The 18,547-nt window shown below is 37.3% G+C and overlaps 1 protein-coding gene across 2 annotated transcripts in view; it reads left to right on the forward strand.

Annotated features, from left to right (window-relative positions):
- The first annotated feature begins 9,259 nt into the window (after nt 1–9,259).
- The window catches only part of ARHGAP12 (Rho GTPase activating protein 12), a 109,989-nt gene continuing 100,701 nt past the window's right edge, over nt 9,260–18,547 (forward strand). For both annotated transcript variants that reach the window (XM_021686505.1, XM_021686506.1), the window contains exons 1-3: nt 9,260–9,282; nt 9,428–9,518; nt 10,958–11,712. In XM_021686505.1, the coding sequence (XP_021542180.1) occupies nt 11,035–11,712 (678 nt within the window). In that variant the 5' untranslated portion in view covers nt 9,260–9,282; nt 9,428–9,518; nt 10,958–11,034. The remainder of the gene's footprint in view (nt 9,283–9,427; nt 9,519–10,957; nt 11,713–18,547) is intronic.

The raw sequence follows: 18,547 nt of genomic DNA on the forward strand, positions 1-18,547 counted from the left end.
TCTTTCAGGAAATTTGGTCATCTAAGTTGTTGGATTTACAGGCTTAAAGTTGTTCATAATATTATCTTCCTTTTGATGTCTTTAGATCTGTAGTTGTGTCCCCTGTCTCATTCCTGATATTGGTAATTTGTGTTTTTTTTCCCATTTTATTCTGGATCAGTTTGACTAGAGTGTTATCAGTATTACTGATCTTCTTTAAGAACCAGCTTCTGATTTCATCTAACATTTTTTTTTTTAATTGACTTTTGCTCTGCTCTTTATCATGTTCTTTCTTCTGCTTACTTGGGGTTTAATTTGCTCTTCATCTAGTTTCTTAGAGTGGAAGTGTACATGATTGATTTGAGACCTTTCTTTTCTAATATGGGCATTTAGTGATATGAGTTTTCTCTGAGCACTACTTTAGCTGCATCCCATAAATTTTGAGATGTCTTGTTTTCATTTACATTTCAGTTCAGATTTCCTGTTTGATTTTTTTCTCTTCTGAGTTACTTAGAAGTATGTTGTTTAGATTCCAACAAATTTGTGGGTTTTAAGCTATGTTTTGTTAATTTATAACTTAAATTCAGTTGTTAGAGAGTATACCTTGGTATGATTTCAGTCCTTTTAAGTTTATTGAGATTTGTCTCATGGCCCAGAATACAGTGTGCAGAAAATGTATGTTTATAGGAGACTGCTGAACTGGCTGTCCCGTTTTTAGCATTTCCATCAGCTCTGTATGAGTGTTCCAGTTGTTGGTATCAGCACTTTGTATTGTCTTTGTTTTGTAAAAATAACTTTATTGTGGTAGGTATATGATAATCTCATTTTGATTTAACTTGCATTATTGGATTTTCAGTGTTCTGTAAAATAAATTTGAATAAAAATTAAGAATCATGGTGTGTTTTCTTTTCCAGTAGAGGACGAAAGCTCTGAGGCCTTGTAGTAGTAGTAGTAGTTCATCATTTGTGTGCTACATAAATGCTAGTTTTCAGTTTTCTAAAAGTTTGAATGTTTGCCTTTTAAAATTTACTTTGAAAGAGGATCTGTAAAAGCTATGTGAGGATTTTAGTGACTTTTGTGGTTTTTGAGTAGACAGGTATAAGGTGATTTAAATTGTAGTCTGCAGTGACTATTGTGGTAATATATACACAATAGTATTGTATGTATATACCACATTTTGTTTAGGCATTTATCTATTTATGGACATTTGGTTTGCTTCCACCTTTTGGCTATTGTGATTAGTACTGCTGTTAACATGGATGTACATAAATCTTTTCAAGTCCCTGCTTTGCGGTGTTTTGGATGTGTACCCAGAAGTGGAATTGCTGGGTATTTTGAAAAACCACTGTATTGTTTACCCTGGTGGCTGCACCATTTTGCATTCCTACCAGCAGTGAACAAGAATGGCAATTTCTCCACATCCTCACCAACACTTTATTTAGGGTTTTTGTTGTTGTTGTTGTTGTTTTTGTTTGTTCTTTACAGTAGCCATCCTGATTGGTAGTTTTGATTTGCATTTCCCTAATGATAGTGATGTTGAGCATCTTTCCCTGTGCTTATTGGCCATTTGTGTTTCATCTTTGGAAAAATATCTATTCAAGTCCTTTGCCTATAGTGACTCTTATCACAATGTTAATTTGGAGTAGATTGGCATCATTTAAGCATTAAAAAGAATATATATTTTTTATTTTTTTGAAGTTACTGATGTCTGACTAGAACTTTGCAATAGCCAGATGTTAATAATCACTACACTTGTATTTGCCTTTGTTTTGTAGATTGTCTTTTTATATTTTTTTTATTATTTTTTAAAATTTTATTTATTTGACAGAGACACAGCAAGAGAGGGAACACAAGCAGAAGGAGTGGGAGAGGGAGAAGCAGGCTTCCCGCTGAGCAGGGAACCCGATGCAGGGCTCCATCGCAGGACCCTGGGATCATGACCTGAGATGAAGGCAGACGCTTAACGACTGAGCCACCCAGGCACCCCAGATTATATCTTTTTTTAAAGCACAGGATTTGGTAAACATTTGAAAGTAGTTGAATGTAAATAGTTATTTCAAAGATTTTCTTTAAGAGGGTAATGTATATAGTTTTGGAGGAATATCTGAATGGGCTGTGAAGAGAATGAAGTTTTTCTTCTAGAGTAAATTATTAGAGGATTAGAAATCCTATTAAGTTTTATAACAACCAAGGTTGTGATTTTCTGATTAATATATGACAACTTGTATGATGGTATGAACTGAGACTGTGAACATGGGTGCTTCCCCAAAGGAAAATCAAGGTGTTCTTACTATAAGGTGGGCAGGTGAAAATGCCACAGAGGCAAGATCAAATTTTTGTGAACTGTAAAAAAAGTTAATTTCTTTCTTTCTTTTGTTTTTTTCTAAAGATTTTATTTATTCGGTAGGGAGAGAGAGAGCACAAGCAAGGGGAGCAGGGGGCAGAGGGAGAAGCAGGCTCCCCGTTGAGCAGGGAGCCCCAGGTGGGGCTCAATCCCAGTCATGAGCAGAACTGGAGGCAGATGCTTAACTCTTAACTGACTAAGCCACACAGGTGCCCCTCTTTGGTTTTTTTAATTAAAAATGATCATTTTAGAAAGTTCTTAGTAAGAAATTTAAAAAATGGGGCTCAGGTGTTGACGGTATAGAAGAAGAATCCATTGATTGGAGTGCATTTAGAAGAGAAAAAAACTGAAAACTATGGAAGCAGAATTGATCATCAAAGAAGAGTGGTTTTAAAGGTTAACATGGAGCCGTTATCAATGTAGGTAGCTTATGAAATAGGAGAATCTGAAGGAGAAGGAAGTTAACTTACTGGCTCAAGAAAAAGTTTTTGTTTCTGGGCGCCTGGGTGGCTCAGTTGGTTAAGCGACTGCCTTCGGCTCAGGTCATGATCCCAGAGTCCTGGGATCGAGTCCCACATCGGGCTCCCGGCTCAGCGGGGAGCCTGCTTCTCCCTCTGACCCTATCCCCTCTCATGCTGTTTCTCTCTCTCTGTCTCAAATAAATAATAAAAAAAAAATGTTTAAAAAAAAAAAAGTTTTTGTTTCTTAGACTTTTTACTAGTTCTGAGGGTTTTTTTGTTTTTGTTTTTTGTCTTTTTTGTGTGTTTTGTTTTTACCTTATAGGCTATCTTCCTGGTATCCTACACCATCACATTAAAACTCTTAGTGTGTGCAAATGGACCTGAAGGGATTAAATTCCAGTTTAATCTTTAATCCTTTTGGTCTGAAAGGGCTTGATCAGGGTGCTTTACTAAAGTACTGAGTGTGCGAATTTTTTAATACAGTAGGCTCCTCACTTTCTGCTGTCATATATCAGCTGGATCAGTATTTACTCTCCACATATAAGAGATTATTTTATTTTTATTTTTATTTATTTTATTTTTTTAAAGATTTTATTTATTTGAGACAGAATGAGAGACAGAGAGCATGAGAGGGAGGAGGGTCAGAGGGAGAAGCAGACTCCCCGCCGAGCAGGGAGCCCGATGCGGGACTCGATCCCGGGACTCCAGGATCATGACCTGAGCCAAAGGCAGTCGCTTAACCAACTGAGCTACCCAGGCGCCCCTATAAGAGATTATTTTAGAATGATTTTGAAAATATAACAACCACTGATAGTAAAGAATCCTACTACCCCTTAAATAATTGTAACTCATGTTTTGATGAGAAAAACAGGCACGGATTCTCCATAAACGCAGTGTGTAAAAGTAACTAAAGAAAGATGAGTTTATTTAAATTATTCAAACATGTCAGCATAATGTAAGATATTTTAATATGAATATAAAATATGCATGATATCACTTTAAATTTGGATTTAAATCTAGTCCTTAAAATCCAGAGGGGGAAAGGCCAGTATGGCACTGTAAGATGCTCTGGGCTCATCTTGTGTATTTTCTGCCTCAGTCCTTGGATCAGCCATTTCTCCAAAGAGCCTTGGTTCCTTTATTTGGAGAATGGTATTAGAAACCGTATCTGGGTGCTAGGTATACTTGTTGATGCTAGGCTGTCATTTTTACTGACAGGGAAATATGCATGTGTATACTAAGCAATATATAGATGTATATCTGTAATATTTCTGTATGAAATCACCTTTATGTAATTTTATCTGTAGTAAGCTAAAAATGAGTTCATATTGATGTCTCCAAATCTAATCCATGGATCACTCTAATCTTTTCCGCAGGATTATAAATTCCCACTCAGTCATTGAGAAACCTGGCTCCCATCATCCACATTCCATTTAATTAATTATTTAATTCTAGTATACATATATGGCAGTATCAGAATTTTTGACTTGTACCCCCATGAGAAATGTTTTTAGCAGCTTAGAATATAGTACTTATGTGTAGTTTCTTTGCCTATATTCTTACAGACCTCACTTATTTCCAAGATAAGTCAGCATCCTCCTTCAGAGGTTGTTCCATCTATTTGTCATATTGTTAGACTGTCTTGTCTTACCTGCTCTCTTGGGAAATCCTGTGATTCCCCCAACCTCCTGGATGATTTTTTAAAACTTGGGTACATGAAAGCTCATGATTTGTGTTGTAAAGATTAATGGGTTTTGACAAGTGTGCAATGTCCTATATCCACCATTACAGGATCATACAGAATAGTTTTATTGACCTAAGAGAATCTCCTGTGCTTCACCTATGGAACCCTCCCTCCTGTCCTCCCATTCCTGGCAACCACTGTTTCTATGGTTTTGACTTCTCCAGAATGTGATATGCTTAAAGTCATTCAGTGTGTAGCATTTTCAGACTGGCCTCTTTCACTTTGCAAAATACATCTAAGATTAATTTGTGTCTTGTCCCTTAGCTTGATACCTTATTTTTATTGCTGAATAATATTCCATTGTGTGGATGTCTCACAGTTTATCATTTCTCCTGTTGAAGGACATTTTGGTTACTTCCAGTTTTTGGCAGTTATAAATAAAACTGCTGTAAACATTTGCATGCAGGGCCTTTTGTGGACATAAGTTTTCAACTTATTTGGGTAAATAGCTTGGAGTGTGATCGCTAGATCGGATGGCAAGACCATGTTTAGCTTTGTAAGAAATTGCTCAGTTGTCTTCAAAGTGGCTGAACCATTTTGCATTCCTACCGGCAATGAATGAAAGTTCTGTTGCTCTACACCCTCACTGGCACTTGGTGTTGTCAGTTTTTTGGATTGTAGCCATTATAATAGGTATGTGCTGTGTGTCTTGTTTTAATTTGTAATTTCCTAATGACATAATGTTGAGCACCTTTTCATGTGCTTATTTGCCATCTGTATGTTTTCTTCCATGATATCTTTTTCAGATCCTTTTCCCATTTCCATTCCATTCAGAACCCATTCCATACTGGGTTCTTTTTGTTGACTTTTAAGAGTTCTTTGTATATTTGGTATACAAGTCCTTAATCAGATATGTGCTTTGAAAATACTTTCTTTTTGTGTGTGGTTGACATTTTTATTTTCTTAGCAGTGTCTTCCGCCAAGCAGAAGTTTTTAATTTTAATAAAGTCCTAATTTTTTTTTATGGGTTGGGTATTTGGTGGTATACCTTAAAACTCATTGTCAAACCCAAGGTCATATTTCTTTTCTTTTAAATTGGAATATTTTCTCCATTCTTGTAACAATCCAAGAAAAAGTCATTATGTCCACCCTTATTTCTGACTAAGACTTCATGGCACGAATTGCCCTAAAATACCCCACGCAAATGTCATTTTTAGTAAAATATGCTTGCTTCCCCAAATGCTTCTTTTGTTGTTTCCTCATTTTTGTTTCAGATTTAAATCTTGGTTTTGAATTTCCTTTACTAATTTATGTTTGACTATGTTCTCTCCTGCTTTCCAGTTACCCAGTTATTTCCTGTTATCCCTCTGCTGTCCCCATTTTGCTATTTCTTTATGGCTAGAATAGTTGATAATATCAATCACTGTATTTTCCTTCCCTTCTTTAGACTTAAAGAAATGTCTTATATTCTATACTTTTTTATTCTTGGAAAATAAGGATCATGCATTATGAAAAATAAGTGCTCACTAGGGGCTTATGATTTTTTGTTGTACAAGTATACAGTTTACAAAATTATTTGGTATAATTTTTTATTCTGAAACTTAATACTGGAATTGTTCTTAACTATTTGTTGTCCTCATTAAGTTTAATTGATTTATTTTATTTTATTTATTTGACAGAGAGAGATACAGTGAGAGAGGGAACACAAGCTGGGGGAGTGGGAGAGGGAGAAGCAGGCTTCCCACTGAGCAGGAAGCCCGATGTGGGGCTCGATCCCAGGACCCCAGGACCCCAGGATCATGACCTGAGCTGAAGGCAGATGCTTAACGACTGAGCCACCCAGGTGCCCCTAATTGATTTCTTTAGTAAAGGCCTGTTTAGGGATTCTTCATTTTAAGCAAGTACTTTTAAAACCTCTTGGGGAACTTCACGTCAAGAATAATGGCTTAAATTGTATTTTTAAGTTGGTTAGTAATTATGTGTGTGAGGCTATATTAATATTTTGTTGCTCATGGCACTAGAATTGCTAAATTGGTTATATATCTGTGTATTAAGCTTAACGTGTAGATTCATTCCAAAAAAAATTGTAGACTTATTAATTATGGATGCATTTACTATATGTCTCTTAAGATTGTGTTTACTTGTTTACTTTTTTGATATACTTAGTAAAGATATCATGCTGAGAGATGTACTTGATTAAAACAAATGTCCTAGGGGAGGGAGATAACAAGTGCTGAGGTGTGTAATTTTTGGTAGGAAAGAAAATGAGAAAAAATGACAGACAAAGGAGAAGGCTATTAAATTTTAAAATAGCCTCATAGGAAATTCTGAATCTGACGTGGGGGAAGAGAAGTAAAAGATGTAAACAACTGTGTGTGTATCTGTGTGTATATCTGTTCTTGTTGAAACATGAGGAAGAAGACTGGTAAGAGGCATGGAAAGCCTATGTGGGTATTTTTGAAACTGCCAAGTAAAGCAGTGGTTGGTACTGGGCAGTAGATATGCAAAAACTTTATATGTATTGGTGGTTGGGTAATTAGTTGTAAGTGTACTTGTGATGAATATGGATGGAGGAGTGTGGTCATGAGTACAGAATGTATTTCAGCTGGAGGAGAGTTGCCTTCAGAGGGTTTATAGTTGGATGAGTAAGATTCTAACCAAAATACTTGAGAGGATAAGATAGCAGGATAAACGGTGTAACCTTATCCAAAGAGACGAATTCACAAGTTTAGAAAACAGAGAAAGAAACAAGCAAATGAAAAATTTAAAAGGTAATTGTTTTTTTAATATAACTTCTGTTTTTAAATAAAATTAGGGAACATAACTTACACATTTGCAGATAATTTTCACTTAGTTCTGAGTTTTTAGAGCTACCCCACAATTATTCTAATTTTCTTTGAATCCATAGTTTATAATAAGGCTTTTCTCTTTTTTATTTTATGTAACTTTTCCCGGACCTTGGGTTGTGATACATAATTCCTGCCATGTGACTTCCTAGAAGTTTATAATTTTTTTTTTTTTTAAAGATTTTATTTATTTACGACAGAGAGAGAGACACAGTGAGAGAGGGAACACAACCAGGGGGAGTGGGAGAGGAAGAAGCAGGCTTCCCGCAGAGCAGGGAGCCCAATGCGGGGCTCGATCCCAGGACCCTGAGATCATGACCTGAGCCAAAGGCAGACGCTTAACGACTGAGCCACCCAGGCGCCCTAGAAGTATATAATTTTATTAGTCTGTCTTAGGAGCTTCCCAGTTTCATTCCCCATCTCACCACCCCAGTATTATAACTAGAAAACGATCTCGGCTCCAGTTCTCCTATTCTTATCCCATTGTGTCTACTCTTGTTCATGTTGCTTGCCTTGATATCCAACTACTTTTTATGTATAGAAGTTTTTGACTACTTCTCCATCTTCCTTGTCCTTCCAATCTCATTTTCTTTAAAGCTTAGATTGCATGTCTCATGTTGAACGTGGTGAATTGACTTCTCTTTCTCCCTAACTCCTCCTTCGTACTTATCTTTGTGGTCACTGGGCAAGGTATAGTCAAAGCCTGGCAGTGAAAGGGGCTGAACTCGGACTGGCTTTTAACCTGTTGTTGCTCCCCACTGCCCAGCCTCCCTGCTACTAGCGTGACGTCCAGTTTTTTTTTTTTTTTGTTACTCTTCATACTTTCCTTTTCTCCATTCCTGTGGCTAAATATCTGACTAGTTATAGTACATCTGAACTCAGATGTTGCTTAAGTTATTTTATTATTTCCTGGAAAGAAAAAGAAAAAAAGATCACCTGCGGATAAGTGCTTCAGTGTGGGGTTTTAAAAAGTTGTAGTGAAAAACTTTTATGTAGGTAAAAGGATTAAAGCACATAGTGACTAATGTCCTGGAAATGAAAGTAAAGGCTGAACAATTGGAAGGTTGAATCTCTATTTACTGCTATGGGAGAGACCATGCAGACTTGGCAGGGCTCAGGTGGGATAGAGATAGGAAGTAGATTTTGGATATGGTAAGTTTTAGGTACCTATTAGAATGCTAAGTGGATTTGGTTTCTGTGTTTCAGTAGTCTCCTTTAATGTAGAAGAATCTTCCTCCCTTTTTAATTTTTTATAAAATTGAATTTTTTGAAGAGTGCAGGTCTGTTATCTAATAGGATGTCTTACACTTTGGAATTAATTGTTTTCTAATAATTAGCTTAGATTTAACATGTTTTTGACAAGAATACAACTTAGGTAACATTGTGTACATCATATTAGGCATTTATTATTAAGGTTGTCCCACTGTTGGTGTAATTAAGTTTGATCACTTGGCTAACCTCATGACTGCTGGGTTTCTCTTATATAAAGGTATATTCCTCTATTTATAGTTAGTAAGTAGTCTGTGGGGAAGTGTGTTAGGACTCCCAGTAGCTTTTAGTCTTTGTTTTCATTCTCTCTGTCTGCTCCGTACCATAAACTTGAAAACCCGTTCTGTCATTTTAACAATTTTACAAAAGTTTTTTCTCGTATTATTAGAAATTAAAAAAAAAAATTTGTTAGAATAAAAAATAAAGGGCAGAAAAGTTGAAATTATGAGGTGGAAGTGAAGTAGGAAGGGACAGTGTGGAAGCATACCTTGTTTTTGTACACTTTGGAGGGTGGCACTCAACACAATTGTGATATATAACGTAGCTGTTATAAAAATGTGAGCAACCCATTACAGCTCTTCTAAAACATGAGCAACATTATATTATTAGCCTTCTTAGAGCAATCCTGCTTAACGTTAATGAACTTCATTTTTTTTCTTACAGGTTTAAATGTAATACTGGATATTTATTTCTTTTAAGGTAAGTTTTTTCTTTTCTTTTTTTTGAAACATTACTATATTAAATTTGTTATCCACGTAGTTTCTCTAGAAAGTAAATTTCTGTTACTGAAATTGGATCACTGATTTATTTATCACCTGGGCTTAATGGGCTTTGTCTGTTACAGAGAAGAAAATTGTCTTCAGGAGAATGATTGTTAACTGCACATATAGCACCCAGTAACATGATGCCCAGCAGCTGGATGCTGCAGAAGATTGGTAGGTTGTCATGGGACCTTGGATTTACACGTTTCTGGTACATCTCAGTATTCAGAATTGCTTAGGTTTGCCTGGGGACCCTTGAGCTTTGGGCTGAATATTAGTTTCCTAGGGCTGCTGTAGCAAAGTGCCACACACTGGGTGGCTTAAAACAATAGGAACGTATTCTCTCCCAGTTCTGGAGGCTAGATGTCCAAAATAAAGGCATTGGCAGAGCTGTGCTCCCTCTATGAAGGCCTCTTCCTAGCTTGTGGTAGCTGCTGGCAGTCCTTGGGCTTCCTTGCTTACAGCTGCTTCACTCCAGTTTCTGCCTCTGCCTTCATGTAGCCTTCTTCCCTCTCTGTGTCTCCTCTCCCTTCCTCCAATCCCCCTCTTTTTATAAAAACACCAGTCATTGGATTTTGGTCTCACTCTAATCACGTATGACCTCACTTAAATTGATTATATCTGCAAAGATCCTATTTCCAAATGAGGTCACATTCACAGGTCCTGAGGTTAGGACTTAAACATCCTTTTTTGGGAAACACAATTCAGCACAACACATTTATGGTTGGGGCTTGACTTGAGTTATAGCAATATCGAGAGGCTGTGATCACTTTGAAGCTTGAGTACTGTGTTCTCTGAAGTACTAAACTGTTTTGCAATTGGTAGAGAAACAAAAATGAATCCCTAGATTTCTCAAGCCAGTTTAGAGCTATTTCTATAATAGACTTTGGCAGAGGGGGTGAGAATTTTTAACATATACAGATAAAAAGACTGGTTATTTATTTGCATTTGTGGGATTCAGTCTGACAAGAATTGTGGCCCTCCTGAGGTAGACATAAGAGGGAAACAGCTAGGAGTTTTCTTTGTGTGCATACTTTGCCTAACAATAACAGTGCTGTCCTTTTTATCTGTTTATGTTAGGAAAGGAAACTTGTATAATTGGGTAATTTTTTTTTAATGTCATTAATACCCTTGAGCATTTTAGAAAATAAAGGGTACAGGGTTATTGAAATTCAGCTTCACCTTCAAAGAAGGTCTTAGATAAGCAAACGTAGCTCAGTGAACCTAGCTCAGTGCCTGGCCCTTGGTAAGTGCTTAATACGTATTTGTTATTAGCCTAAGAAAGTGAAGGAGGTTTGAGGTAGTTATGAAAAGAAGGAAAGTTCTCACCTCTTATTTTCTGGATATTTTCTGTCTGGCTGGTAGGGTATTTACTATTCCAGTAATTGGTTTGGTTTTGTTCATAAATGACTAGAAAATATAGATTACAGTTAGAGTGTTTTTAATATAGGACAATACATATGATATTAGACACATGCTTACTTTCTGGGGTTTGAGATTTGAAGGTAATATTCTTTAAGTGCCTGTATTATATGATGCTTGTGAATAAATCTTAAAAATCCAGGCTGTGTTAATGGTTTCTTCATTCTTTTCCTCCACTTAAATAAAAATAGCTCTGTTAATACAACAAGCTGTAAAGCCATAATGTGGCATACCATCCTGTTTGAGAGGTGAACATTGTTGAATAAAAATGGCTGACAGAAGTGGGAAGATTATTCCAGGACAAGTGTATATTGAAGTGGAATATGATTATGAATATGAAGCCAAGGACAGAAAGATTGTGATAAAACAAGGGGAACGATACATCTTGGTGAAAAAGACCAATGATGACTGGTGGCAAGTCAAACCAGATGAGAACTCCAAGGCGTTCTATGTGCCAGCCCAGTATGTTAAGGAGGTCACCCGCAAAGCTCTCATGCCCCCTGTTAAACAAGCAGTTGGACTACCGAATAATTCTATGAAAATGATACAGAGTCTCCATCTTCAGAGGTCAACAGAAAATGTGAACAAGTTGCCTGAGCTTTCAAGTTTTGGAAAGCCATCATCATCTGTTCAAGGAACGGGTCTTATTCGTGATGCAAATCAGAATTTTGGACCCAACTATAATCCAGGTCAGACTGTGAACCTAAGCCTGGACCTGACCCATAATAACGGAAAGTTTAACAGTGACTCACATTCTCCTAAAGTTTCTGGCCAGAATAGGACGCACTTATTTGGTCACTTTCCCGGCCCGGAGTTCTTGGATGTAGAGAAAACTAGCTTCTCCCAGGAACAGTCTTGTGATTCAGCAGGAGAAGGCTCGGAAAGAGTACATCAGGATTCTGAGTCTGGCGATGAACTTAGCAGCAGCTCCACTGAACAGATAAGGGTAAGATGAAAAGTAGAATGATGGAACACTTAACACCACCATAACAAAAATGCTACAGATTTTACTTAAAATCTTTGTAGGAGTTAGGAATTATTTGTTTTGCTTTGTTTTTAGAATACACGGGTTCTATCCTGATTTAATGAGGTGGAGAATAGTGTAATAACTTGTGGAGTTCATAAAGGCTGACCTTATGGTTTCTTTCTTTTTTTTTTTCTCTCTATTAATCCTGCATAGGGTAGGAAGGATTTACTTAACTTACCCAGTGATGATATTTCTTTTACTAGACAAAGTCTGTTTTCTAACTGTACTCATTTTGACTGGTTTCCGGTAAGTTTTCAGGTAATAATGGGCATATGAGGAAAGATATCCCTGGAATGTTAGCTACTTGTTCTTTGAAACTGGTTTATTAACCTTGAATATTTAAAAAGATACAGAGCTCACAAATCTTTACCGTCATTCTTGCACTTTTGTGTCTTAAGTGTCTAAATATATACACTTGCTTGACTGGAACATTAGCCTGAAAAAAATTTTGTGTCCTCGGTTTGATTCCCCGCCCCCCCCTTACCTAACTTTATTTTGAGATTAGTTTATACCAGTTTGTCAAGTCAAGTGGAATAATTTTAAAAGCAAATGCGGGAAATTGAACTTGAATGTATTTGGATAAGTCTAAGTGAAATTGAAAATTGATAAATTTTTGGCCTAAAGCTCTTTTATAAGATTTATTCATCAAGTTAAGTCAGTATTTGTGAGGCTGCTCTTAGATGTGGTCTGATTGTAATGAAACCAGTTTGTTCTTCCTGTAGCTTTTAATTTTTCTTGTGACATTTTGAATGAAAATAAGGAAAAGGAAAGATTCTCTAGAGAAACTTCTGATGTTTGAGATCGAGGCAGTTATATGAAGTAGCACTATCAGTTTACCATCATGTGGCTTAGCAGGCTTCTGTTTTTTTTAGTCTTTATGTGATACTTTGACATAGGATATGTAATGTTTCCTGGAATTTTTCTGTTCATGCTCTTTATTGAACTAGCGGGACCTGGGAAAGATGTGTTTTCTGTTACCAGTAACCATCACTGTCACTGCACACTTCAGATTACGTTTTATATTTAGATACACTAGCAGTCCTGGCTTTTCTTCATCATGCTCATCTTAAATTCACTGCATGGAACTTCATGGCTCCTAACCTCTCCGGAGCCCTTAACACTGGAAATCCTGTTAGATCTCTCTAGTAGGTCCTTTTCCTAACTCGTCACGGCAAGTGTTTTAAAACTTTTTCATTTCTTCCAATTTTCTCTCATTTACCTGTTTTTCCCTGCTCTCTTATCTCAGATAACCTTGCCTTCTATCTCACAGCCTAAATAAAAGCTTTGGGATGGAAACTCTTTGGCTTTGGGGAGGATGTATTGCACAGCAGTTGGTAGTGCTGGCTTTAGATTTGGATCTGGTTCCATACCACTTACCAGCTGTGCCATAATTGGGGCAAAGTACTTAACCTCTGTGTGTCTCAGTTTCTTCATTTTAAGTTGGGGATCACAGGGTTGTTGAGAATTGAGTGGGTTACTATATCTAATATACTTAGAGCTATGCCCTGTGCATGAAGGCATTATGTATCTATTGCTACTTGATAAATTACTCTTAAGTCTAGTGGCTTTTTTTTTTTTTTTTAAAGATTTTATTTATTTGACAGAGAGAGACACAGCGAGAGAGGGAACACAAGCAGGGGGAGTGGGAGAGGGAGAAGCAGCCTTCCCGCCGAGCAGGGAGCCTGATGCGGGGCTCGATTCCAGTACCCTGGGATCATGATCCGAGCCAAAGGCAGACGCTCAACGACTGAGCCACCCAGGCGCCCCAAGTCTAGTGGCTTAAAACAGTAAACATTATCTCAGTTTCTGTGCTCAGTAACTCAGAAGCAGGTTAATTGAGTAGTTTTAAAGGCTTGGGGTCTCATGAGGTTATAGTCTTATGAAGGCTTGGCTGGGGCTGGAAAGCTGCTTCTGAGATGGCTCACTCACAGGGAGCTAGTTGTGCCTCGTGAAGAATGATGCTTGAATGATGTAGACCAGCTTTCCCTCAGAAGGAGCAGTCCAAGATGGAACAAGGCATTGTCTTTTAAAAGCCAGAGTCTTGGAAGTCACACACTGTCGTTTCCTATTGGTTACACATTTCAGCTGTATTCTGTGTGGGAGGAGACAACATAGGGATACGAATGTCAGGAGAGGAGAATCATTGGGGGCCATCTCGGGGCTGGCTAGCATAGTGAGTATTCAGTACTTACTTACAAAGAGAGCTGTTGTCGTTGTTTCTGTTGTTATTTATTGTTATTTCCCCCATCAAATCTATAAGCACACCTGTATCAGCAGTTCCCTTTCCCTTTTCTTGTACAGTGCAAGCATTGCCTCTCTTATCCAAGGGCAGTCTCTTCAGATCTGCTTTCCCCCATTTTTCACAAACCTTTTGCTAAAGATTATGCAGCATTGTGCTCATATGGCTTTAGACTGATTATTCACCATGTTTTCTCCCTTATCATTTAAATCTGCTCATGTTTTTCCCATTTTAGTAAAGCTTTTCAACAATACCTTCCCCTCTGAGTATCACTTTATCACCCTTTCCCTTTACTGGCAACTTCTGGAAAGAGTTGTATATATTTGCTTCTCTACATTTCATCATTTTCTATTCACTCCTTAACCTATTCTAGTAGGGCTTCTGGCTCCAACATTATATCTAAACTGCTTCTGCTAAAGGTACTCATTGTTAAATTTACAGACAATTGAGAACATTTATACATAGTCAGTGTCATCATCACAGTGAATAAGATTAATAACACATGGCAATTGAAAATAATCTTTTATTGAGGCCTTGCATACAATCCAGTGGAGTAGTCCAAAATGCATGACTTGATGGATTTGCACTTATGTATACACCTCTGTACTAACCTTGAGTCCTTCCCAGTCAGTATCTACTCCCTTCCCCCTTCATGTTTCTGTTAGGATATTTTCATTTTTCTGACTTACATTGCCAGAAAACTATGCTGTAATACCATAATCAAGATACTGGCATTTGTACAGTCTAGATACTGAGCATTTCTTTTTTTAAATTTTTTTTATTTTTTTAAAATTTTATTTATTTGAGAGAGACAGAGATAGTGAAAGAGAGCACGAGTGGGGAGGAGAGGGAGAAGCAGGCTTCCAGCTGAGCAGGGAGCCCGATGCGGGGCTCGATCCCAGGACCCCCGGGATCATGACCTGAGCCGAAGGCAGACGCTTAATCGACTGAGCCACCCAGGCGCCCCTAGATAACTGAGTATTTCTGTCACCACAAGCATCCTTTATGTTGCCCTTTAATAGCCACATCCTCTTCCCTCCCATGCCTTTCCCTCCTTAACCCCTGGCCACCACTAATTTGTTTTCCATCTTCATAATTTTGTCATTTCAAGAATGTTATATAAATGGAATCATATGCTATATACCTTTAGGGATTGGCTTTTCCATTCAGCATAATTCTCTGGAGATTGATCCAGTTGATTGTGTATTTTGTTGTTTTTGTTGTTGACTAGACTTCTGTGGTCTGGATATACCACACTTCATCTCACCGTTAACCCATTGAAGAACATCTAGGTTTCCAGTTTCTTGCTATTGAAAGCAAAGCTGCTATATATATATACATTTCTGCACAGTTTTTGGGTGAACATAACTTTTCATTTGTCTGGCATAGGTGCCCATGAGTATTGCTAATGATATGGTAGATGCATGTTTAACTTTTTGAAGGAACTGCCAAACTGTTTTCCAGAGTGGTTATACCATTTATATTCCTACCAGCAATGTCCATGATCCAGTTTCTCTGCATGCACATCAACATTTGTCACTTTTTTTTTTAAGCCATTCTGATGGTTTGTAATAATATCTTGTGTTTTGATTTGCGTTTCCTAACAGCTAATGAAAATCTTTTCATATGCTCATTTGCCATCAATAGATCCTTTCCATTGAAATGTCTTTTGTCCATTTTTTTTCTCTTCTATTTTTTTTTTAAATATTTTATTTACTAGAGTGTGAGCAAGAGGAGGGGTGGGGGGAGGGAGAGTATCTCAAGGAGATGCCGTGCTGAGTGCAGAGCCCAAGACAGAGCTCAATCCCATGACCCTGAGATCGTGACTTGAGCTGAAACCAAGAGTCCGATGCTTAACTGACTGAGCCACCCAGGTGCCCCCTTTTGCCCATTTTGTAATTGGACTGTTTGTTTTTGTACTCTTGAGTTTATCCAGTTCTTTATGTAGTCTAGATACTAGTCATTTGTCAGATACATGGTTTGGAAATGTTTTCTGCCTGTTTTAGTCAGGTCTCCAGAGAGACAGCACCAGTAGGGTGTATGTATGTATCTACACACATACACACACGTATACATTATATAGAGAGACAGATTTATTTTTAGGAATTGACTCATGTGATTATGGAGATTGAAAAGTCCAAGATCTGCAGAGCGGATGGTAGGCTGGAAACCCAGGGAAGAGCCAGTATTGAAATTCAAATTCCAAGGTTGTCTGCTGGCAGAATTTATTCTTGCTTTGGGGAAATTAGCCTTTTGTTCTGTTCTGGCCTTCAGCTGATTTGAGGAGGCCCACCCACGTTATGGGGAGCAATTTAATTTACTCAAAGTCCACTACTTAAATGTTAATTGCATCCAAAAAACACCCTCGCAGAAACATCCAGACTAATGTTCCACCAAACACCTGGCCCAGCTGAGTTGATACAGAAAATTAACCATCACAGTAGGCCAGGATTCTAAATGTTTCCTTTTTTTTTTTCTAAGTTTATAGATTTACATTTTGTATTTGAATCTGTGGTTCATTTTGAGTTTAACTTTTATATAAGATGTGAAATTAAGGTTTTTTTTTTTTTAACTACTGATATCTGATTATTCTGTTTCATTCATATATGTGTCTGTCCGTCCTCTAATATCACACAGTCTTAATTACTGTAGCTATATATATGTCTTAAAATTTGTAGACTGATTCCTCCCAATTTGTTATTCAAAATTGTTTTAGTTATTATAGTAGACTAAATAATAATTCACCAAAGATAGCAGGTCCTAATCCTTGGAACATATAAATAGACCCAGAGATAGATCCATGCCAACTGATTTTTGATAAAAGTGTAAAAGCAGTTTATTGGAGGAAAGATAGCCTTTTCAACAAATGGTACTAACAAATGGTACTATAATTATGTTGTAGCATGTATCAGTACTTCATTCCTTCTTATGGTGGAATAATCTATCGTTTATCCATCCATCACTTGTTGGGCATTTGGTTGTTTCCACCTTTTTGCTACTGTGAATAATACTGGTGTAAACACTTGTGTACAAGTTTTTTTTGTTTTTTTTTTTTAGATTTATTTATTTTAGAGAGAGGGTGCACCTGTAAGCAGGAGTAGGGAAGGGAGAGGGACAAGCAGACTCTGTGTTAAGCAGGGGTGGGGCAACGTGGGGCTCGATCACACAATCTCGAGATCATGACCTGAGCTGAAATCAAGACTCAGATGCTTAACTAACTGAGCCACCCAGGAGCTCCTTGTGTACAAGGTTTTGGGTAGATACATGTTTTTATTTCTCTTGGGTAAATACCTAGGAGTGGAATTGCTAGGTGATAGGGTAACTCTTTGTTTAACTGTTTGAGGAACTGTCATCCTATTTTCCAAAGTGGCTACACCATTTTACATTCCCAGCAGCAGTGTTTGAGGGTTCCAGTTTTTCCATATCCTTGTTAATACTGGTTAGTATCTGACTCTCTGATCACAGCTATCCTAGTGGGTGTGAAGTGGTATCACAGAGCGGCTTTGATTTGCATTTCCCTCATGATTAATGATGCTGAGTATCGTTTCATATGTTCATTGACTATTTGTATATTTTCCTTGGAGAAATATCTGTTCAGATTCTTTGCCCATTATTAAGTTGATTTTTTTTTATTACTGAATTATAACAGTTCTTTATATAGTCTAGATACAGGTCTCTTACCAAATATGATTTGCAAATATTTTCTCCCATTCTGTAGGTTGTCTTCTTATTTTCTTGATAATGTCCTTTAGTCCAGTTTGCCTGTTTTTTCCTTTCGTTGCTTGTGCTTTTGGTGTCTTTTCTAAGACCCCATTGCTAAATATGAGGTGAGGAAGCTTCAGTCCTCCATTTTCTCCCAACAGTTTTACCGTTTTAGCTCTTGCATTTAGTTTTGATCCATTTTGAGTTCATTTTTATGTATGGTATAAAGTAAAGGTCCAACTTAAGTTTTTTGTATGTGGCAATCAAGTTGTTCCAGGACTATTTGTTGAAAAGACTCTTTCTTTCCCTCATTGAATGGTCTTGGCACCTTTGTTGAAAATCAGTTGACCATAGACACATGTGTTTATTTCTCGACTGTCCAACTCTCTTGATTTATATGTGCTTCCTTATGCCTCTGCTAGACTGTCTTGATTACTTTTGTTTTGAAAGCACAAAGTGTTATTCCTCCTACTGTATTATTTTTTTTCAAAAGTGTTTTGTCTATTCTGGCACCTTTGCAATTCTATGTGGATTTTAGAATCACCTTGTTAATTTCTACAACGATGACAACGGCTGGGAGTCTGATAAAGGTTGTCTTGAGTCTGTAGACCAATTTAGGGAATGATGCCATTTTAACAATGTCCGTATTTCTAAGGGCAGGTGTGGTGGTGCTGAATTCCCTCAGTTTTGCTTGTTAAAGAAAGTGTTTATTTCTGCTTCATTTTGCTGCATAATTTCTTTGGATACAGAATTTTTGTTGATTTTCTTTTTCAACACTTAAAGTATTTTACCCACTCTCTTTGTTTGCATGGG

This window comes from Neomonachus schauinslandi, chromosome 5 (assembly GCF_002201575.2).
Source record: "Neomonachus schauinslandi chromosome 5, ASM220157v2, whole genome shotgun sequence".
Lineage (NCBI taxonomy): Eukaryota > Metazoa > Chordata > Mammalia > Carnivora > Phocidae > Neomonachus > Neomonachus schauinslandi.